General features: G+C 39.5%; 1 protein-coding gene across 1 annotated transcript in view; it reads left to right on the forward strand.

The window, feature by feature from the left end:
• LOC140146107 (uncharacterized) overlaps positions 1-13,671 on the forward strand; it is a 69,353-nt gene extending 55,682 nt beyond the window's left edge. Inside the window, exons 4-10 of the mRNA XM_072167858.1 lie at positions 1,108-1,252; positions 4,415-4,521; positions 5,865-6,012; positions 6,785-8,404; positions 9,986-10,246; positions 11,057-11,137; positions 13,479-13,671. Of these exons, the coding sequence (XP_072023959.1) occupies positions 1,108-1,252; positions 4,415-4,521; positions 5,865-6,012; positions 6,785-8,404; positions 9,986-10,246; positions 11,057-11,137; positions 13,479-13,633 (2,517 nt within the window). The 3' untranslated portion in view covers positions 13,634-13,671. The remainder of the gene's footprint in view (positions 1-1,107; positions 1,253-4,414; positions 4,522-5,864; positions 6,013-6,784; positions 8,405-9,985; positions 10,247-11,056; positions 11,138-13,478) is intronic.
• Positions 13,672-18,838: the final 5,167 nt, after the last annotated feature.

Raw genomic sequence — 18,838 nt, forward strand, 5'->3', positions numbered from 1 at the left:
TGAGCTATGAAAACACATGCCTTTAATTTCTTAATATATTGCTTATAATTACAAAATCTGGCCTTGTTACACTCGGGAACTTATTTTTGTAGCTTAATTATTTGTTTTGAGATGAAAAAACTGAACTATAAATCACTTTTTTAGTTTTTGCCATTTTTGCCGGCAAAAACTGGCAAAAACTGTTTTTGCCAAGTGGTTAAAACCGCGGTTAAAACCATGGTTTTTTCCACCTGCGGCAAAAACCTACGAACCCTGAAACACCATCACAATTAGACTGACGGTTCTACTCCCCATTCCAGAAAAATACAGAACTAATTTTTTTGGATTAAAAAATATCCTGTTTTGCCAAATGAAACATAGCTAAATCCTAATCCTTTAGTTAGTCCTAACTGGCAATAAAAGTCAAATTTTAATATTATTGCAATTTGAGGGAAATTGGTTATGAAAAAATTGGAAAATGTGTTTTTCAAATATTAGAATGCATAACTTGATATTAGTCTTTGGTCTTGAATATGAAAAAGGTCGAAAAAACGCCCTAAAAATGCATGTTTTTGGCCCTTATTTCCAAAAATTTACCAAATATTAAAATTTTAATTTCATTGCCAGTTAGGACTAACTGAAGGATTAGGATTTAGCTATGTTTCATTTGGCAAAACAGAATAATATTTTTTTAATCCAAAAAAATTAGTTCTGTATTTTTCTGGAATGGGGAGTAAAGTTGTGGTCATTTTGTGTTGCTCAGAACAATAAAATACAAAAGAAGTTGAATATTATTATTGGCTATATCTCAAAATCAATATTAGCAACAAAACACTCATTTAGGGAACAAACCAAAAGATCGATGACGTCCTATAAACGAAGGGGGTAAAATACTCGATTACGTTTGTACAAAAACATCGGTTTGAAGAATGTGTCATTATTATTATTATGTCAACTTTTCAACATTTCTTTATTACGTTTCTGGCAGGGAGGGAGGGTCAGCCGAGAAACGAAACTAGTTACGCTTTATAGGACGTCATCGATCTTTTGGTTTGTTCCTTGGATTGATCGCATCATATATTATTAGTGCTTTAATTGGGGTTCTTTTCATTCTTACATCATCCCCAGAGTTTCTTCATCCGAAGTACCAAAAAAGGCCAGCCAAACTTCAGATGCATAAACAACCAGCGATGCGACGTAACCCCGACGTCAAGGCTACTTTGCCAGTACTGCCGCTATCAAAAATGTCTTGAAGCAGGAATGTGTCGCAAAGGTAAGTAAAATAATTTTTTTTAAATAAATACATGTTGTTTGATTTAATGTGGCATGACCTAATTATCAGCACACTTATTCCGCTGCCATTAGGATATATCAGAATCATTTCCGCTTTAACAAGTCCACAACTGATGCGCAGTGATTAGCCCGCAGCAGCTCCCCATTTTAGAGTGAAGCAATTGGGAATTAAGCTATCTTGCTCAAGGACGCAACACACTGGCCGTGGTGGGGCTTGAACCCACAACCTTTCGATTATGAAACTCGCACCCTAACTATTGGGCCACGGTGCTTCCCAAAGATATCGTCACCCTACTACTAGGCATGTCCACTAAAAATTGAAGTACTTTTAAATTGATTCAGACCTAACTTATTGGCTGGGAATTGATGAAAGAAACATTTTGGCGTTTAAATAATCTTAATCGGACGTTTCATTCCAGAGATATGGCCTTTTGAGTGTTACGGTTTTATATAGGGCTGCTAGAACATGTTAAAAGTTAAAGTCCAAAAGGATTACTAACAGAAAGTGCAATTTTAAGGTACTTTTTCTTAATGTATTTATTAACTAGCGTTATCTGGAACATTATATTTGCTTATAACAACATGAAAATAAGATCATCCTGAAAATTTAATCGATTTTGTTGACATACAACAAAAAATATAAGACCTCAAAACCCATGGTTTGTTTGGTGAAACCGCAAGCATGATCATAGATGGCATACCATGGAAAATATCTCCATAGAGGAGATGAACAATAAGTGCATTATTTCAAATGAATGGCGGTAGTCTTAAACATTGTTCAATCTTTTACGGTCAGCACATTTTATCTTCAAAAATTATTATATTTCATCATGGCATAAGTTTGGTAATATTAATCACTACCAATTTTGAGAAATTTGCTCCAACTCAAAGGTTATCTTTAATACATTGAGCAATACACTGTGTGTGCATGGAAGCCATGATGGATAGCATATGAAATGGACATGGTAGTGAGAAGTGCATGATTTGAGATGAGCCGCGGTAGGCTTAAACATTCTTAAATTTCTTAACATCCTGTACATTTTGTCTTCAAAAATAGTTACATTTTATGACTATGTAAGTTTGCTTGTCTGATTCACTCCAAATTCGGAAATAATTGCGTTTGAACACCTTATGCACGGAATGGTGTCACTTCAACCTGTTGTAGTTCTCATCTCATTAAATTTTTCATTAAAAAAAGTTGATCTCTGCATGGAGGAAGGTCCTCTCTATTTACTGACCAATCAGGAAAAAGTTTGGTTAATGTTTTCCGGTGGAATCAGGAATTTCTTGAAACACCCCGATATAAGCCTACATTTGGATCAAAAACAAGTATGTACGCCATTTAACAGGCCTGGGATTTCTTGTATCGATCAGCTTCTCCATAGACAATACGTGTGTGAGTGCACGCACACAGTAAATGAAAAATCGTTCTAGTGGAAACTGTATGGACAGTGAGCATCCCTACTACTACAGTAATTGACCAAGTAATTTTTTTGTAATTTTGAGAACAAAGTACAAAATATGTTTCAAGCATCATTTACGTAATCACCCGAATTATTTCTGATTATTCCCTTTAATTTGATTCATTATCATGTGTTCTTGTGCAAAGATTAGTGAATAGATATATTTAAAATTAATGAAAGCATGTTTTTGACAGTAGGCTGTCGATATACAATTTTTCACCCTGATGTGCACGGTGACATCAATTCTTTGAGACACCTGTTTTGATTGCACATCTGTGCAACATCTTAAAGCACTGTGTATGTGTGTACGTCACACAGTGTCAACACCCTGTATTATAAATATTTTTTCCATACAGCTCAATACTCCGTTGAAATCAATATTCTATTATTGACACAGATAAAGAAAGTTTACATATGCATTGTGTTATAGGACATGCACCTGGAACTTACTGAATGGGCTAAACGTGTTCCTTTATACCTATAAAGTATAATAATGTAATTCTCAAAATTAAATATATCACAATTTTTACTTTGGATTTCAAATTTTTTACTTTAAAAATGCAGTAAAAGATATCCACAGCAAGCTGCAAGACCCCGCTAATTAGTGTACTGCTTTTCGAGTGAGTGTACTGGAAACAAAACCCTGGTTTTACCTGAAAACAAAATTTTTTCTTGTAATAGAAACATCATATGGGGTACTAGAGCATGCACAAATCGTAATAATGTGTAGAATATAGAAATGCTGTGGTATCTCATATGATAGTCATGGTATGCTTAGCCTGAGTCGCTCGGCCTATCTCGAACAAAATCGCGAAAAGTAGCTGTTAAAAACTTAACGAGAGGATTCGCTGTACTATCACGGCAATTTTTAACACGAAGATATAGGGATGGTGATGATGTGCGTCAGAGCTTTGAGTGAACGATAGCAATATGAGGCTGCACCTATTGAAATGTGCACTGATGTCACTGCCACATCAGGGTGAAAATTGGTATAGACAGGCTCTGCCGCCAACTGTACCTGCAACCCTGAAAACAAGCAATGTAGCTCAAAAATTGGCGAAGCGCGAAAAATTACACGCCCGGAAATGACCACTTTTACAGTATAGAACATCACAGTGATATAACATATTCTTAAATACTTGAGAACGTTCCTGCAATCTTATTGGTTCTTACCCAGCTTTACCCATGTGATATGACACGATATCACACGGGTCAGCGCGTGTGCGTCAACGCAATACGCATACTCGCTATTTGGACCAATCGGAGGTGCACAGCAACAACGAGACTGATCGATTTTAAGCCCTAGGTAATTCCTTGCAAAATGTAGATTTAATTTGATTAAAATTTGTATGATATTTTTATTTGAATTGAAGTGTTTAAGAATGAGAATAAAGGTATTGTTTTTAGCTGCTGTCGTGCATCTATCGTCTCATATAACACAGGCAACATCATTATTTTTGGAGTAAAACAACTCGGCTTCGCCGCGTTGTTTTACTTAAAATAATGACGTCACCCGTGTTATATGAGACGATAGATGCACTCCAGGGGCTAAAAACAATACCTTTATTCTCTAAGTATTGGACTGACATGGTGTATTCTGAGATGCTTTTGGGTGAAAACAAAATCAGCCATTTATTAACTTGTTTGTTGGTGTATTTTTGTTTCTATTTGTTCGACAGCTAAACAACCCACCAAAGAGCCATCCCCGGATCGCCTACCATGCAAAGTTTGTGGCGATGTGTCGTCTGGCATTCACTTTGGTGTCTATACATGTGAAGGATGTAAGGTAAGCTTTAGGGCAGGGGTGCAATTCCTGTCTGGATAAGTGAGTTCTGGGTTCCTGTCTGGTGAGGTCTGGGTTCCAGTTTTATGATGATTTCCTCTGGAATTACACTTTTGTGTGTACAAACGTAAAGTAAGCTGTACGACAGGTGTGCAATTCCGGTCTGGATAAGTGAGTTCTGGGTTCCAATTTCATGATATGTGACCTGCTATCACAAAATCAGAGTCGCAAGGTGTTAGTCACTCAAAACGTCCTGACTACTGCGTTGGTGTTCACTCACCTGTATGTCCTTTGTGAATGGGGGCACAATGGGCCATTCACGAAGGATAATACTACTGGCTTGTACAGGTGGCGGCAAACAAAGAACATCAACTTAGTCAGACCAAATATCTCAAACTACCAACTCAACAAAATGAGTAAGTCATGGCGATGTGACGCTGAGTTTGTGGTAGCAGGTCACATATGTCCTCTGGAATCATTCACTTCGGTGTGTATACATGTGAAGGGTGTAAAGTAAACTTTAGGGTAGAGGTGCAATATTAATATCGTTTAGGAATGTTTTTATGCCATGTTTTGTCGTAGTTATAAAGGCCTCGTAACTCCATGGTGAGAAGTGAAACTCCACAATTGAAAACTCCACACTTAGGGTTTATACAAGATAAGAGTGCATGGGTGTGTACACTGTTTGTTTTTTGGTTAGGTTTTTTTCTTTCTACCCAATATCTAGAGATCAGTATGGGCCACACGGAGACTGTTACATCAATGCTCCATGTTTTACAAAATCCATCATGGCCTAGTGAATATTACCTTCCCCCCTTGTGTCATACCATCCATTCGGCAAGGAAGAGCCAGTAACAGCCTGAGCTACCAGAATATCCAATCCAGAGTAAACATATACCGCTACTCCTATTATGTCCGCACCATTCCTATATGGAATAGACTTCCAACCATGGCTGTTTCAGCACCCTCAGTTCGCCAGTTCCAAAGCTTGGCCCTACCAGTCCTGAGAGAGATGCTACCAACAGCCACCCTCCAAAAGCTGTAGATGTCCAGTTTTTACTCACACCCGTTGTATATATATTGTGAGCACCAAGTGAGCACCTATGCACAGCACAGATTCCTCCTACGTCAAGCTTTCTTCTGCTTTATTGGAGTGTATCATATCAAGCATCAAGGGTACAGTGATGTAACTAGGTAGAGGTAGTAGGGCCAGAAGTTGTCAACCTGATTCGATTGTCAGTGCAAAATATATCGCTGATTTGCATTTTTTTTCATTTAAAAGCAACCAGGTACAAACAGCTGTATTTTATTTTAAATTCATCAAATTTTTATTTTTTTCCATGCAGGGATTCTTCCGAAGGAGTCTTAAAGATGGCACTTCCTACTCATGTAGTGGCAAAGAGCCCAACTCCTGCTCTATCACACCCACAACACGTAACTCGTGTCGGCGATGTCGCTTTTATAAATGCATCGATGTCGGCATGTCACGTGCTGGTAAGTGAAAAAATCTGAATATTAAGTAAATTATGTGCAATTCTGATAAATTATTTGCAATTCTGCATTGTATTGGATGTATAAAGTGCTGAAATTTGGACAACATATCCGGGTGGGGGCACTCGACTTTGGAAGTGACGGGGATGTGCGGACAGCAGTTCGAAACTAGGTGTCTTTCGGTGAGAGCCTAGACACCAAAAGAGGGGGGTCTTTCAGTGAGAAGGTCCAAAAAAGGGTCTTTCCGTGAGACTGGGGAAAATCTTACCAAAAAGGGAGTCATTCAGTGAGACTGGGAAAAATTTTTGGTCAAAATATAAAAGTTGATACAAAATTTTGACAAATTTGATAAAATTTTGACAAAGTTTGAATAAATGTGAAATATTTGAAGAAAAATAATGAAAAAACAGGGTAATTCAGTGAGAGATTATCAGGAATTTTTGAAAAAAGGGGGTCTTTGTGACAGGAAAAAAAATGGGGGTCATTGGGTGAGAGGTATTTCATTAAAACAAAAAAGTGGTCATTGGGTAAGGGGGAATTGAAAAATGGAGGTCAATGTGGCAGCACAACCCTGTCACCCATTTTTAATGAGTGCCCCCCCCCCACCCGTGGAACATATCGCCTGCTTGGAGCATAAAAGACTTGGGTAAAGAGGCCCAGTTTTTAAGAAAATCTTCCCCAATGTATATTTTACCCAAATTTTTGGGCAACATAACAACATACAAAAAAAACACTTCAGAATAATCTTTTTTGTTAAATTATTATTTTCCTGCAGGCATCAAACTTGGCAGACATCAGAAGTACCTAACTGGCCCGGGTGGTTCCATCGATGGCGACCCCTCCATTAACATTCCCAGAAGTCCGTCCTTTTTGAACCAGCCTACAAACAGCTACCTGCCAAGCCAAGGTGTTGCCGGCAGGGATGCCAGTGACGCGCACAACATGCCCAATAATGCACCCACGATGTCACCTAGTAATGCCGGCATGGAGTCTACTTATACTCAGATGAACAACTACGACGCAAGAAAAGATTTTTGCATTGATGATTTCAACATGACGGTATCGAGCAGCCTGATGTCCGGTGCCACCGCCGGTATGAATTTTTTGCACGGCATTGGGAATAACATGGACGGCCATATAGAAGGACCGAATTCCAGAATGTCCCCCCACGGTTACCCTGGCAGTGGTTTAATAGATGATAGAAATTCTCCGTTGATGACCTCACCACCACCTTTGACCTCTAACTCCATGTATTCTCCGAAAGGTCATTTAACCGAAATGAAGACGATGGATCCGTTATCATACGCGATTTCGCAAACCATCGGTGCACAAGAAAATACACCCATGTTAGAGTTGTTGAATTCGTCACTTGACTCGTATGCGGGCGGAATGAAAAATGCAAGGTACCAGCCGGACATGAGTAACATGATGAGCTCCATACCGGCAATAAATGGATTCAATTCGTCCATGAGATATTCCACATCGAATGTAGCCACGAACAAACCAAGCCAGCAACAAGATGTTAAGCTTGAGCACCCCTTCGCAGAATGCCAGGAAGGAAAAGCGCCCTCGAGTAACAGCCGACAAAACATAACGGGCAACACGAATATGGTGTCCAGTACCTCTATAGATGAAGGTAAACAAAAAAACAACACGCCATGTAGCAGTGGTCGTTCGAGTCCATTCTCAGAATACGAGGGTGACGACAACGATACCTGTTTCAATATTGATTCTACTGCGAACGGATCTGGCGTTGATCCAAACCAGTCTATCCCGCGTCCATCTGACCAGTCGTTCATACAACAGTCCCAGTCTGGTGCTGATAACTCGGTCATTACAACAACGACAGGATCATCCTTGTTAATGGGCAATCATTGGACAAGCCATACTGTTCATTTGCAGGAAGTGCTGAAGCAAGATCAGCCTTTGGTCACCAACAAACAAGCGCCACCACTAAACGAGCAGGTATCCCCAATTAATTTTGAGCTGATGGTGAACTCTGACCCGGCGAATCCCGACGACAGCAGAAAACGTAAATCGTCTAAAGATTCGCTGCCGGAGTTGATGAACCAGATGCCGGAGCTGGGTGAAGATTATCTAGCCATGCTGCAGCAGAGGATTAAAATGGGCTGCCGTAATGGTGAGGTGTTGAGCGTGGAGTCGGAGGCACGATTGCGAGAGATACAGGATCCGATCAACGATTTGGATAGAGGCAGCATCATGTTCGAGTTATCGCATGGTTACGGCGCGTTAGTGACGAAGATGCAGCAGATCAATCTAGTCCCGGAAAAAGGCAAGACTCAAAAGACAGAAGGGAAAGGTGCAGAAGAAGATTTCAAGGATATTATGGGAGCTAAGCTGATTGCTATGGTGGCATTTGTTAAGGATGTTCCTGGTAATTATATCTTGTTTTGTTTCTTTTTCTTCCTTTCCTTCTTTTCCTTCTTTCTTTGTTTAGGGATGAAATCAAAACTCTACCAGCGGTTGACCACCGGTTCCACCTAGTTCCGTCCGGTTATTATTTCAAACTCAACCCAGAAAGTATCGAAACGATTATCGATGGTCAGATATATCGGGAACTGAAATATATGCAAAAACTTATTTAATGTATATAAAGCGCAGCTTTCTCCTGCGTATTTTGATGCCTCTTTTGTTGCTCTACAATATCATTTGGTCGAGTTATGGGCTTTGAGTGGCTTCAAGTCGGATTTTGAAAGTTGCACTTAACTCCTATTCGTCGTGCCCCTATACACACATACACACAAAATCAAGACAAAGGACACAGATGTGCTCTGTTTACTTAACCATGAATTTTACTTTATTTTACTCCTTCAACTTCCAACTTCAATACTTGCTACACTTTACTTATCTCTGACTTATCTCATGAACTCTTTCTGCTGACATCTCAATACTTGGTGTGCCCACCATCACTGTCTATCACTGCCTGGATTCGGCGGACAAAAAAGCAATGGTCATTTATTGGTCACAGTACAACGCATTTGGCTTGAATAGGATGCTAAGTGCAACTTTCAAAATCCGACTTGAAGCCACTCAAGCGCCCATAACTCGACCAAATGATATCGTAGAGCAATAAAAGAGGTATCAAAATGCGCAGGAGAAAGCTGCGCTTTATATACCATCTATAATCGTTTCGATACTCTCTGGGTTGAGTTTATAAAAAACTACAGGAATAGGCAGTCAAGTTTTCATCCCTTACTTCTTTCCATCATTCAATCATTTCTGTCTTTCCCATCTTGCATTCTTTTTTTCATTCCTACCTTTTTCTTCCTTTTTTCTTCAGATAGATTTAGATAGATAGATTAGATAGATTTATTATTATCTTTTCGCTCTTTACATGATACAAAGCATAATTCATAATAAACAATAAAATGCATAATGCAATGATTAGTTAAGAAATTACAGTTGAGGCCCAGAGGCATGTAGTTCTGTAACCCCCTGATACTGGTATATGGCATTTACCTGACATATCCTATGTATCCTTTCTTCCTTCCTTTCTTGTTTCCTCTCCTCTCTCTCCTCTCCTCTCCTCTCCTCTCCTCTCCTCTCCTCTCCTCTCCTCTCCTCTCCTCTCTCTCTCCTCTCCTCACTCTTCTTTCCTATTTCTTTTCCTTTCCTTTCCTTTCCTTTCCTTTCTTTTCCTTTCCTTTCCTTTCCTTTCCTTTCCTTTCCTTTTCCTTTTCCTTTTCCTTCCTTTCTTTATATTCCTCCCTTTCCTTATCTTTTCATTTCATTCTTTTTTCTTCAACTCTTGTTCTTATCTTTGTTTCTTATTTCTTTCCTCTCATTCCCTTGTCATTATTCCTTATGTTACTTCCTTCCAGAGCTCCTTCCTTTCTTCCTCCCTCTCTTCCTTCCTTCTTTCCTTCCTTCCTTTCTTTATATAAGATTGTCCATTTTTTTCTTTTTGAAGCATGAATTAAACAAAAGAGTCATAACCATGTATGCTCTCTTCCAGGATTCAGAGCTCTCTCCATGAAGGATCAGATGATCCTGGTACGCTTCGGCCTTTTCACCAATCACATGATAACGTTCGGCACTGATCTGGAAAACGAAGGCCAGTGGTTCATCTCACACTTTTTGGACAGTGACCAATCGTGGCATGCGCTGTGTGAAGGCATGGAGAAGTATGTACTGGAATGCTTTGATCATTTCAGGCAGGTGCAGCTGGATAGGATTCAGACGCCACTCCTAATGGCACTTGTTGTCTTCAATCCAGGTAATAAGTTGTGTTATTTCAATGCATTCGCTGCCGAATTGACGTCATTAATCGGATTAACTACCATATACAATTTTGAATATGTTGCCCTGCATGACAATGTTCACACGGTACCCATAGATGTCAAAGAAATGCTAATCACTCGCACCTGTAAGATTAGTATTTTTGAAAAGAGCACTATTGTATTCAATCTATGTTTGCAGACATGCACAGGTGATTAGTACAATCTACTTGTAGTGTAGGGCAATCTATTCAAAAATTGTATTCATCCATTGCTATGGTAGGTAATCCGATTAATCGGAATAGACCACTTGACTTCTTTGTTTAAAACAAAAGCGAGGGACTGGTCTATTGATATGCTTGAAATGAAAAAATGACCAAAATCAAATTCAATTCAACTCCTATATACCACTTGACATGTGACATCATTGCCAGGCAGTATGCATGCAAATCATGACAATTTCCATTGTTCTTTGCCCTGCAGTGAACTGATTTAAGGATTATGATTTAGCAGAGGGTTCTTGTGACTCTTCTAAGCTGCTGTGAACTACTGATTGGCCCATAATGGCCCTATTGCCTATATATGTGCTTGACTAGTCATTCCTAATGGGCTATTGTTCACTTTGCATTTTTTTTTAAAAAAAGAATGCTTTATTTGCCACAAGATTTTAGTGCAAACACCGCTAGGTCATGCTGCCCCCCTGCCCATTTTTTTTGACAAGTGGCCTTCTGGGTCTATAAAACCATTTCTGACCATAACATTGTCATCCAAGTAATTTTGTCAATTCCATTCTATTTGTGTTCTTGCAGATTTGCCGTCATTAGTGAGTAGGGACATGGTTTTGAAAAGGCATCATATTCTGAGGCAGATTCTGAAGCAGTACTGCATAGGTATGGATAGGAAGTGGGCTGTTCCAGTTGAAAGCTATATTACCCCTTATGGAAGACCCAAGCTTAATCTCCCACACAGGGGGTGTAGATTACGGATGGAGTTATGATGGATAAGAAATGGGCTATTCCAGTTGAAATCCATACACCCCCTATGGAAGACATGACCTTAATCTCCCACACAGGGGTGTAGATTTCTGATGGAGTCACCCATTCAGGGGAGATTAAAATGGCTTCCATAGGGGGTGTAAGGATTTCAACTGGAATAACCCGTTTTGGGGCAGACAACCTTGAATGTGTGACTCCATTTGTAATTCACACCCCTTGTGTGGGAGATTAAAATCATGTCTTCCATAGGGGGTGTAAGGATTTCAACTGGAATAACCCGTTTTGGGGCAGACAACCTTGAATGTGTGACTCCATTTGTAATTCACACCCCCTGTGTGGGAGATTAAAATCATGTCTTCCATAGGGGGTGTAAGGATTTCAACTGGAATAACCAATTTTTGAGCAGACGACCTTGAATGTGTGATCATTTGAAATCCACACCCCTGTGTGGGAGATTAAAATCATGTCTTCCATAGGGGGTGTATGGATTTCAATTGGAATAGCCCATATAATGTCTTAGCCAAAGAGATTAGACCCAAAGAGTACAAACTCATAATAGCCATAAGCCTTAATGTTGGTTTCATACTTCCTGTATTGCCATTTGAGCAGCGTGACACTTCATCAAAATGCGAGGGAAACAGCACGGCGCTGACCAACAGGCAGCACCGACTCTGAAAGCCAATGCTGCTGCTCAGCACCACTAAAAATTGTATCCTGTGCTCATATGTCAGAGCGGCACCGCTCCCGAATTGACATGAATTCAACTCCTAGCGATCTATCGCTTTGTGCAAAGTTGTGGAGTGATCAATATATCGGCTTGCCGCTGGTCACCGCTAGTGTTTCTGGTGCGACTGCGCAGTGAAGCAAAATCCATGTCAAAGCGGCAGAAAAGTATGATTAAGGCTCCTCAAAACTAAAGGCTGGCTTCAGGTAAAGCTATGTAAATGTTCCCTTCTATGACTTATTGTAATTGGTAAATACCTTCTACATGGAGCTATCGGAGGTGAAAACTCAATTTTGGCCAAATGTCATGGTAAGGCAATGAACCTCTTAATGTGTTTTCTCCAAGTTATCACAGAGAAATACGGCAGTTTGTCCATATTTGAATCCATCATGAGTTTTGTACCAGACCTGTTCCATGTATATTATCATGAATTTGTCCATTGTGCCCTTTTGTCATGCTATGGCAGTGAATCGCTTACTGTTTTTGTTCTTAGGTGCAAACAGCACCTCATGATCATGCATTAACCCTGTCTTCAGTTTGTTCCTTTGTAACAAACATTGCTTTATGCTTTCACGCTGAGCGGCGTGGTGCATGCGCATTGTAAATAAACGGAAACAATCAAAGTTGGCTGATACGCCATGCCACAGCGGCAGCGATAATATTTTTAAACTGCGGATGGTACCCAGGCAAAGCATCAGTGTCAGCACATTGGCCGGCGTACACGCGGCGCAACACAACTCGCTCTGTCTGTCGGTATAAGGGCACACACCACCAATAACGGTGGCTGGGCAGCGATTAGGAAAGAAGGATGAAAAGGGGGATTCAATGCATGAAAGCTCAAGAGTTTTCCTCACGTTATGAAGGATTAGTTCAAAGGTCAATTGAGAGTTTGCGAAATGCAGTTTACTTCCCCGTCTAAATTGGTCGTTATTTGGGAGGGCAGGTTAGTGTAGTGGTCTTCTCACTCGCTTCTCACCACTGTGGCCCGGGTTCAATTCCCTGCATTGCCACATGTGAGGTTGGTTGCCGATCCATGCTCGTCCTCGCAGGTTTTTCTCCAGGTGCTCCGGTTTGCCTCCTGCTTCTAAAATCGGACCTCTTCCCATATCTCTGTCCCGTCATATCTGGAGGCATCCCTTGAATTTAGTAGCCTCTGAGCACTATTGGGTTTAGCCTGGCTTCGGCCGAATGTTATAAATAAATAAAAAATAAAATAAATATTACACAATGATCATGCATGACAATAACAAAAAACATCAAACTTGAATACAATAAACTAAGGTTCTTCAACATGTTCAACCCATGTTCCAAGATTCTGTCAAGCTTGTTTCTCCATTTTATCATAGAGAAATACGGCAATTTGTTGTTGTTCCACTCCACCATGCATTTGGTACTAGACTATAACTTGTGCCACGTTTATTATCATGAACTTATCCATTGTGCCCTTTTTGTCATGATAGGGCAATAAACCTCTTCATTGGTGGTTTCGTTTTTTTCTCCATTTTATCACAGAGAAATATGGCAATTTGTCATTGTTCCATTCCATCATGAGTTTGGTACCAGACTTGTTCCTCGTGGAGTATTACCATAAACGGAGCGTGAAGCAGGGGATAGCCTTCATGTCTGATGTGGCCTTACCAGCCCTGTTTGCTGAGATTAATCTCTGATGATGGGACGACAATGTTTAAGACTTACGGAGATAGTATTCAGGTAAGAATGAAATTTAAAAATTGTAGATTTTTTATATCACTTTATGCCGAAAACAGCCTCAAAGCACTTTACATTTATTTCGCCGTCATTAGAATATGTCGGAACCATGTTTGCAGCCTACAAATGGTGCAGGGTTCATCAGTACAACGACTGTGACTACCCCAAACAGCATCCCATTGCACCTGAGTGGGGTGAGGCAAGCGAGGCAAAGCACCTCAAGGACGCAACATGGTGGTGGGACTACACGTCAAGCACGTCAGTAACCACTGAGCCACCGTGTCCTCTGTGTGTGACAAAGAAGGTTCAATAATATATGTAATTTGTGTTATTCTTTTTCGAAGTGGGTTTATAATTGTACTTATGTATTCATTTTGTCATCTCATTTTCTCCAGACATTCATGGATTTTTGTCATCAATGGTGCTATAAAGGCCATTACCTGATACGCCTTGGTTGTAAGTATGTATGTATCACTAGGATCCACAACATGCTCATCTATCAGGGCACAATTCATTAACCCTAATACATTTGTACATTCATTGAATGACCTTTGAAAATTTGGGTATAAAAACTCATACTCTGCAACTTGAGGTCAAATTTTTCACAATGATTGTTTAATTGAGGTTATTGAACTACGCCACTGGGATGAGGCCATTGTGGTCCATAGTGTATGTATGCCACGCCACCTCACAAGATTACCAATCCATTTGAAGGTCAGTCTACGATGGTACAAGTGAAATTAATGTACAGTCCAGCCTCACCTCTTCGGCCATGATGGGCCAGTTTCTCGAAGTATAGCTAGTGGTCAGGCTTCCTAAGCCATCAGGCTTAAACTCAGTTATTCCTATATTCCAGTGCTTACAATTTCACACCAAACATCACCTAGAAAGATAAATCAATAAAATGGATCCATATTGGTAGGGCTAGCCTACTGGCTTAACAAGCCTAATGGCTTAACAAGCCTGATCGACCACTAGCCAAGCTTCAAGAGATTGGACCGATGAGTCAAATCTCAGTTTGTTCATGCACTGGGAGTACCTGGAGAAAAATGTGCGAGGACAGTCATGTAGGTCGGCAGCCATGCTTGCTCACAGCGCCGCAGAGAATAGAACTGGGCTGCAATGGTGAAAGGCAAATGTTTCGCCCACTACACCAACTTGTCCGCTGATAGCTTTGTCTGTTTGTACATATTGTCATTTAATTATAACCCCATGGGCACTATACCAGCCTTTAAGGACTATCTTGATTGGTTTATTTATTTATTTAAGCTTTCTTTATACAGGGTTACAACATTCAGTGTCTAGCACTGCTTTCCAAGAAGGCCCTGAAAATAAGGTTAAATATGATGTATTGAGCCAATCAGAGATATGGTTAGAATGGCCAGTAAGGCTTAAACCACATAATAAACCAATCAGTGGCACTGTAAGAAAGACAGTTGTGACCATGGGGTTAAGATATGGGGTTTAAAGTCAGTCACATACTCAATGCGCAATCAAGCGGTGGTATGTCTTGTATAAGAGATTGACTTGTGGAAGAGGTGATGCATATTATGTCATTCTTTAAGCAACTGTCAATCAAATACGGGGTAAATCTGTTTCACTATTGAAACAGTACGCACAACATTGGCGTGCACATGTACGTAAATTTTAGGCTGTGTTACTATGTGCACTGAAATGCATAGCAACTGTCAATCAAACTGCCAGTGAAGGGACGTCACTTTTTATAGGGGAATTGAATACGCGTGTCACAGTCCTGGTTAAGACTAAAAGTCTCAAGCTGGGAACCAATGGGCTATTCCATTTAAAATCCACACTACCTCTGTGGAAGTCTTCCTCAGAGGGAGTTTAAGTTTTGAATAGAATAGACAATTGGGTAACTTCCATTTGAAATTCTCACTCCAGTTGTGGAAGATAAAGGTAAAGTCATAATATGGTTGGAGTATGGGTTTCATATTGATTAACCCTGACCAGTTGGGAAACATACTTCCCCTATGAAAGATATTTCCAAAATCTTCTACAGGGGTATTATGAATTTCAAGTGGAACAGCCCAATTTCAATGTGACTTCCTCAGACAAAGAAGCAGAAAATCAACTGGCTCCGAACTTGATATCTGCGAGTCATATACCTATTTGGGTGCTGTACCTTTGTACTAATCATTACAAAATTTTATATGTAGATAATCATCAGGTGTAACCTATAATCATAATCTATATTTTTAAAGTCATATATAAATGGTCTTCTGCTTTTGATTATGTGCAAGATTTATACGGTGCCTATGTATTTATTGTGCCTAATATTTGTGTGTCTGCCTTAAAAAGTTGCATCAGAAGACACCATGTGCTCCGTTATGAGTAGAATTTTCCTGTATTTTCCTGTGGAGTTGTGGCTCTCCTATAGTCTGTGGCAGAGATCCTGGAAGAGTATTGTACTCCTGGGGATCGTCACAGCATGAACAATGTTTCAAAATGACGGTGTTCACTTATTGTATGTTTTATTCAAGACCTCTAAAATGTTGCAATGTACATTTTGAACAAATATGTAAAAGAAAATTTGGTGTGTATTTGAAAATGTTACTCAGGATTAGGCTATGGCATTGTCATTTAGTTGCATTGTGCTATTATAGTTTAAATCCATACACCCCCTATGGAAGACATGACCTTAATCTTCTACACAGGGAGTGTCAGTTTCAAATGGGGTTACCTAAAATGGGCAACTCCATTTGATATCTACACTCACTATGTGGCAGATTAAACACAGTCATGTTTTCCATAGGGGGTGTATGGATTTCAACAGGAATATCGCATTGTTAAGGGCAGTGTTGGAAATAAGGCAAGCCCTCACACCAAATGCCTGTAAGAATCACTGCGGGCCCGCCAATATATCAACCTCACAGGCCACTGAAAATGTGATGCCTGAGTCGGCAAGATGAACTTGTTTTCCATTTAAACATAATTATTTTCAAAATTAAAGCCTTTATTATGCCATTACCATTCATTAATCTCCGAGTGTAATGTCTGAAAAAGTGCAGTTTAAATAAAACATGTATATCTGTAAAAAATTTCAAATGGCCCCTGAACATGTCGGGTTATTTCCAACACTGATTAAGAGTGGGTAGCAAAAGCTAGTGTATAGTCCAATGTTTTGCGCATATTTTGCCACATGTATGTATATACAATGCATGACTGCTTAGTGCAGTGAGCAAAACACACACACATATTGAGCTATATACTAAGGGAAGAAACCAAAAGATCGATAACGTCCTATAAACGAAACTAGTTTCGTTTAGGGGGGAGGGGGTAAAAATACTTGATTACGTTTGTACAAAAACACCGGTCTGAAGAATGTGTCATTATTATTATTATGTCAAAGTTTTTAACATTTCTTTATTACATTTCTGGCAGGGAGGGAGGGGTCGGCTAAGAAACGAAACTAGTTACGTTTATAGGACGTCATCGATCTTTTGGTTTGTTCCCTAACAAGATTATGTAAATAGATGAAGCTGAGATTTATTTAGAGACTGAAATATTTGTTGCAGTAAGTTGGTTTTTTTAATTCAAAAGTGAAATGTAACTTTGTTGTGCTTTGTCAATGGGCTATTCCATTTAAAATCCACACTACCCCTGTGGAAGATTTTGGAAATATCTTCCACAGGGGGAGTATGAATTTCAAATGTAATGAGCACATTAGCAGCTCTATTTGGTACTCACCCTCCTTCAGTGAAAGATTCAGGTTGAATCTTTTGAATATAGGTTCTACCTATATCTTCCACAGCTGGAGTGAGTATTTCAAATGGAAGTTACCCAATTGTCGATTCTATTTGAAACTCATACTCCCACTGTGGAAAACTGTAGCTACATCTTCCACAGGGGGAGTGTGGATGCCAAATGACAAAGCACACAGAAGACTGGATTTGGTATTGCAAACTGAAATAATGATAAGGTGCAAGGCTTGTATATAGCTATATTGATATAGATGGAAATAGTCATTATTATTATTATTAACTTTACTGATTGATACAGCTACAAGGTAGCTATATACGGTTTCAAAGAAATATTTTAATTATAAGAGATGTCGGTATTTGTGAGAATTTCATGGGCATTATAGAATATTAAGGTTTGACCTATTACAAATTATATTATATTCATTGTAAATGAATTATATGTTATTGCTGTGAAAGCTGTGTGATCATGTTGGCCAGTCCCCTGTGTTTTCTGTATCCTATACAGACCCTAGGTCATGGAAACGGGAACCAGTGTAATCCTGAGAACCAAACAGTATGATTTTTTTTCATAGTGGTACATGTACCAAAGAATTTAATTAGGAGGACTCACTCAAGCATACATGCATGTAATGCATTTTGAAATCCACCATTTTGGATTGTCATGCATGGGGACTGAAGTAGAGAACCTCTTGTCAAATCTGGGCAGTTGCAGATATCAAATAATTTGCGCCCTCGGTGTTGGTAACATTTGTGCGTATGTGACATAATCTGATCCAATCGGACCAAAGTTAGCAATAACGAAATTGAGAGACAGGTAAAAATAAGGAGCAAGAAAAGTAAAAATATAAGAAATTGGACAATATACAAAGTTTGTAACTTTACAACCAAATACACCAGATTTCAGTAAGCTTAGGTACTGAGCAATTTTTAGATTTCTAACATCGGTTTGAGTGAATCAGGTTGTGTCACATATAGCTCTTAGCAACAAAATTAAGTGCAACATGCAAAGAAAAAACACGAGAAGCATTTTTTGTTCGATGTGTGAGGAAACTGTACTGTTTGGAGGTTAAATGTCTTCTTTTCCTTCAGCGACATGCAAAATGGTGGATTCAACCTTCTCTTTTTGAAATCATTGGATGGTACAGTTGTAGGTTGTGACCCTCTGTATATTCTTTGGTGTTCTATAGTGTAAATATGGATATTAGGGGTGTAAGTTGAAGTGGGTCCTGCGCTGTAACAGCTACACTAAGCTGATATATAAGGCCTAGCTTTGTAATACATAGGCCTACACGAAGACTAAAATTGATATAGGGCCTAGCTCATTTACTAAGAGTTGTACTTGGCAAGTGTGCAAATTAATTCCCTTGTCCATGTATTTTTCATTTTATTTTAAGAAAAGATACAGTGGGCTATTCCATTTAAAATCCACAATACCCCTGTGGA

Source organism: Amphiura filiformis, chromosome 2, assembly GCF_039555335.1.
Source record: "Amphiura filiformis chromosome 2, Afil_fr2py, whole genome shotgun sequence".
Lineage (NCBI taxonomy): Eukaryota > Metazoa > Echinodermata > Ophiuroidea > Amphilepidida > Amphiuridae > Amphiura > Amphiura filiformis.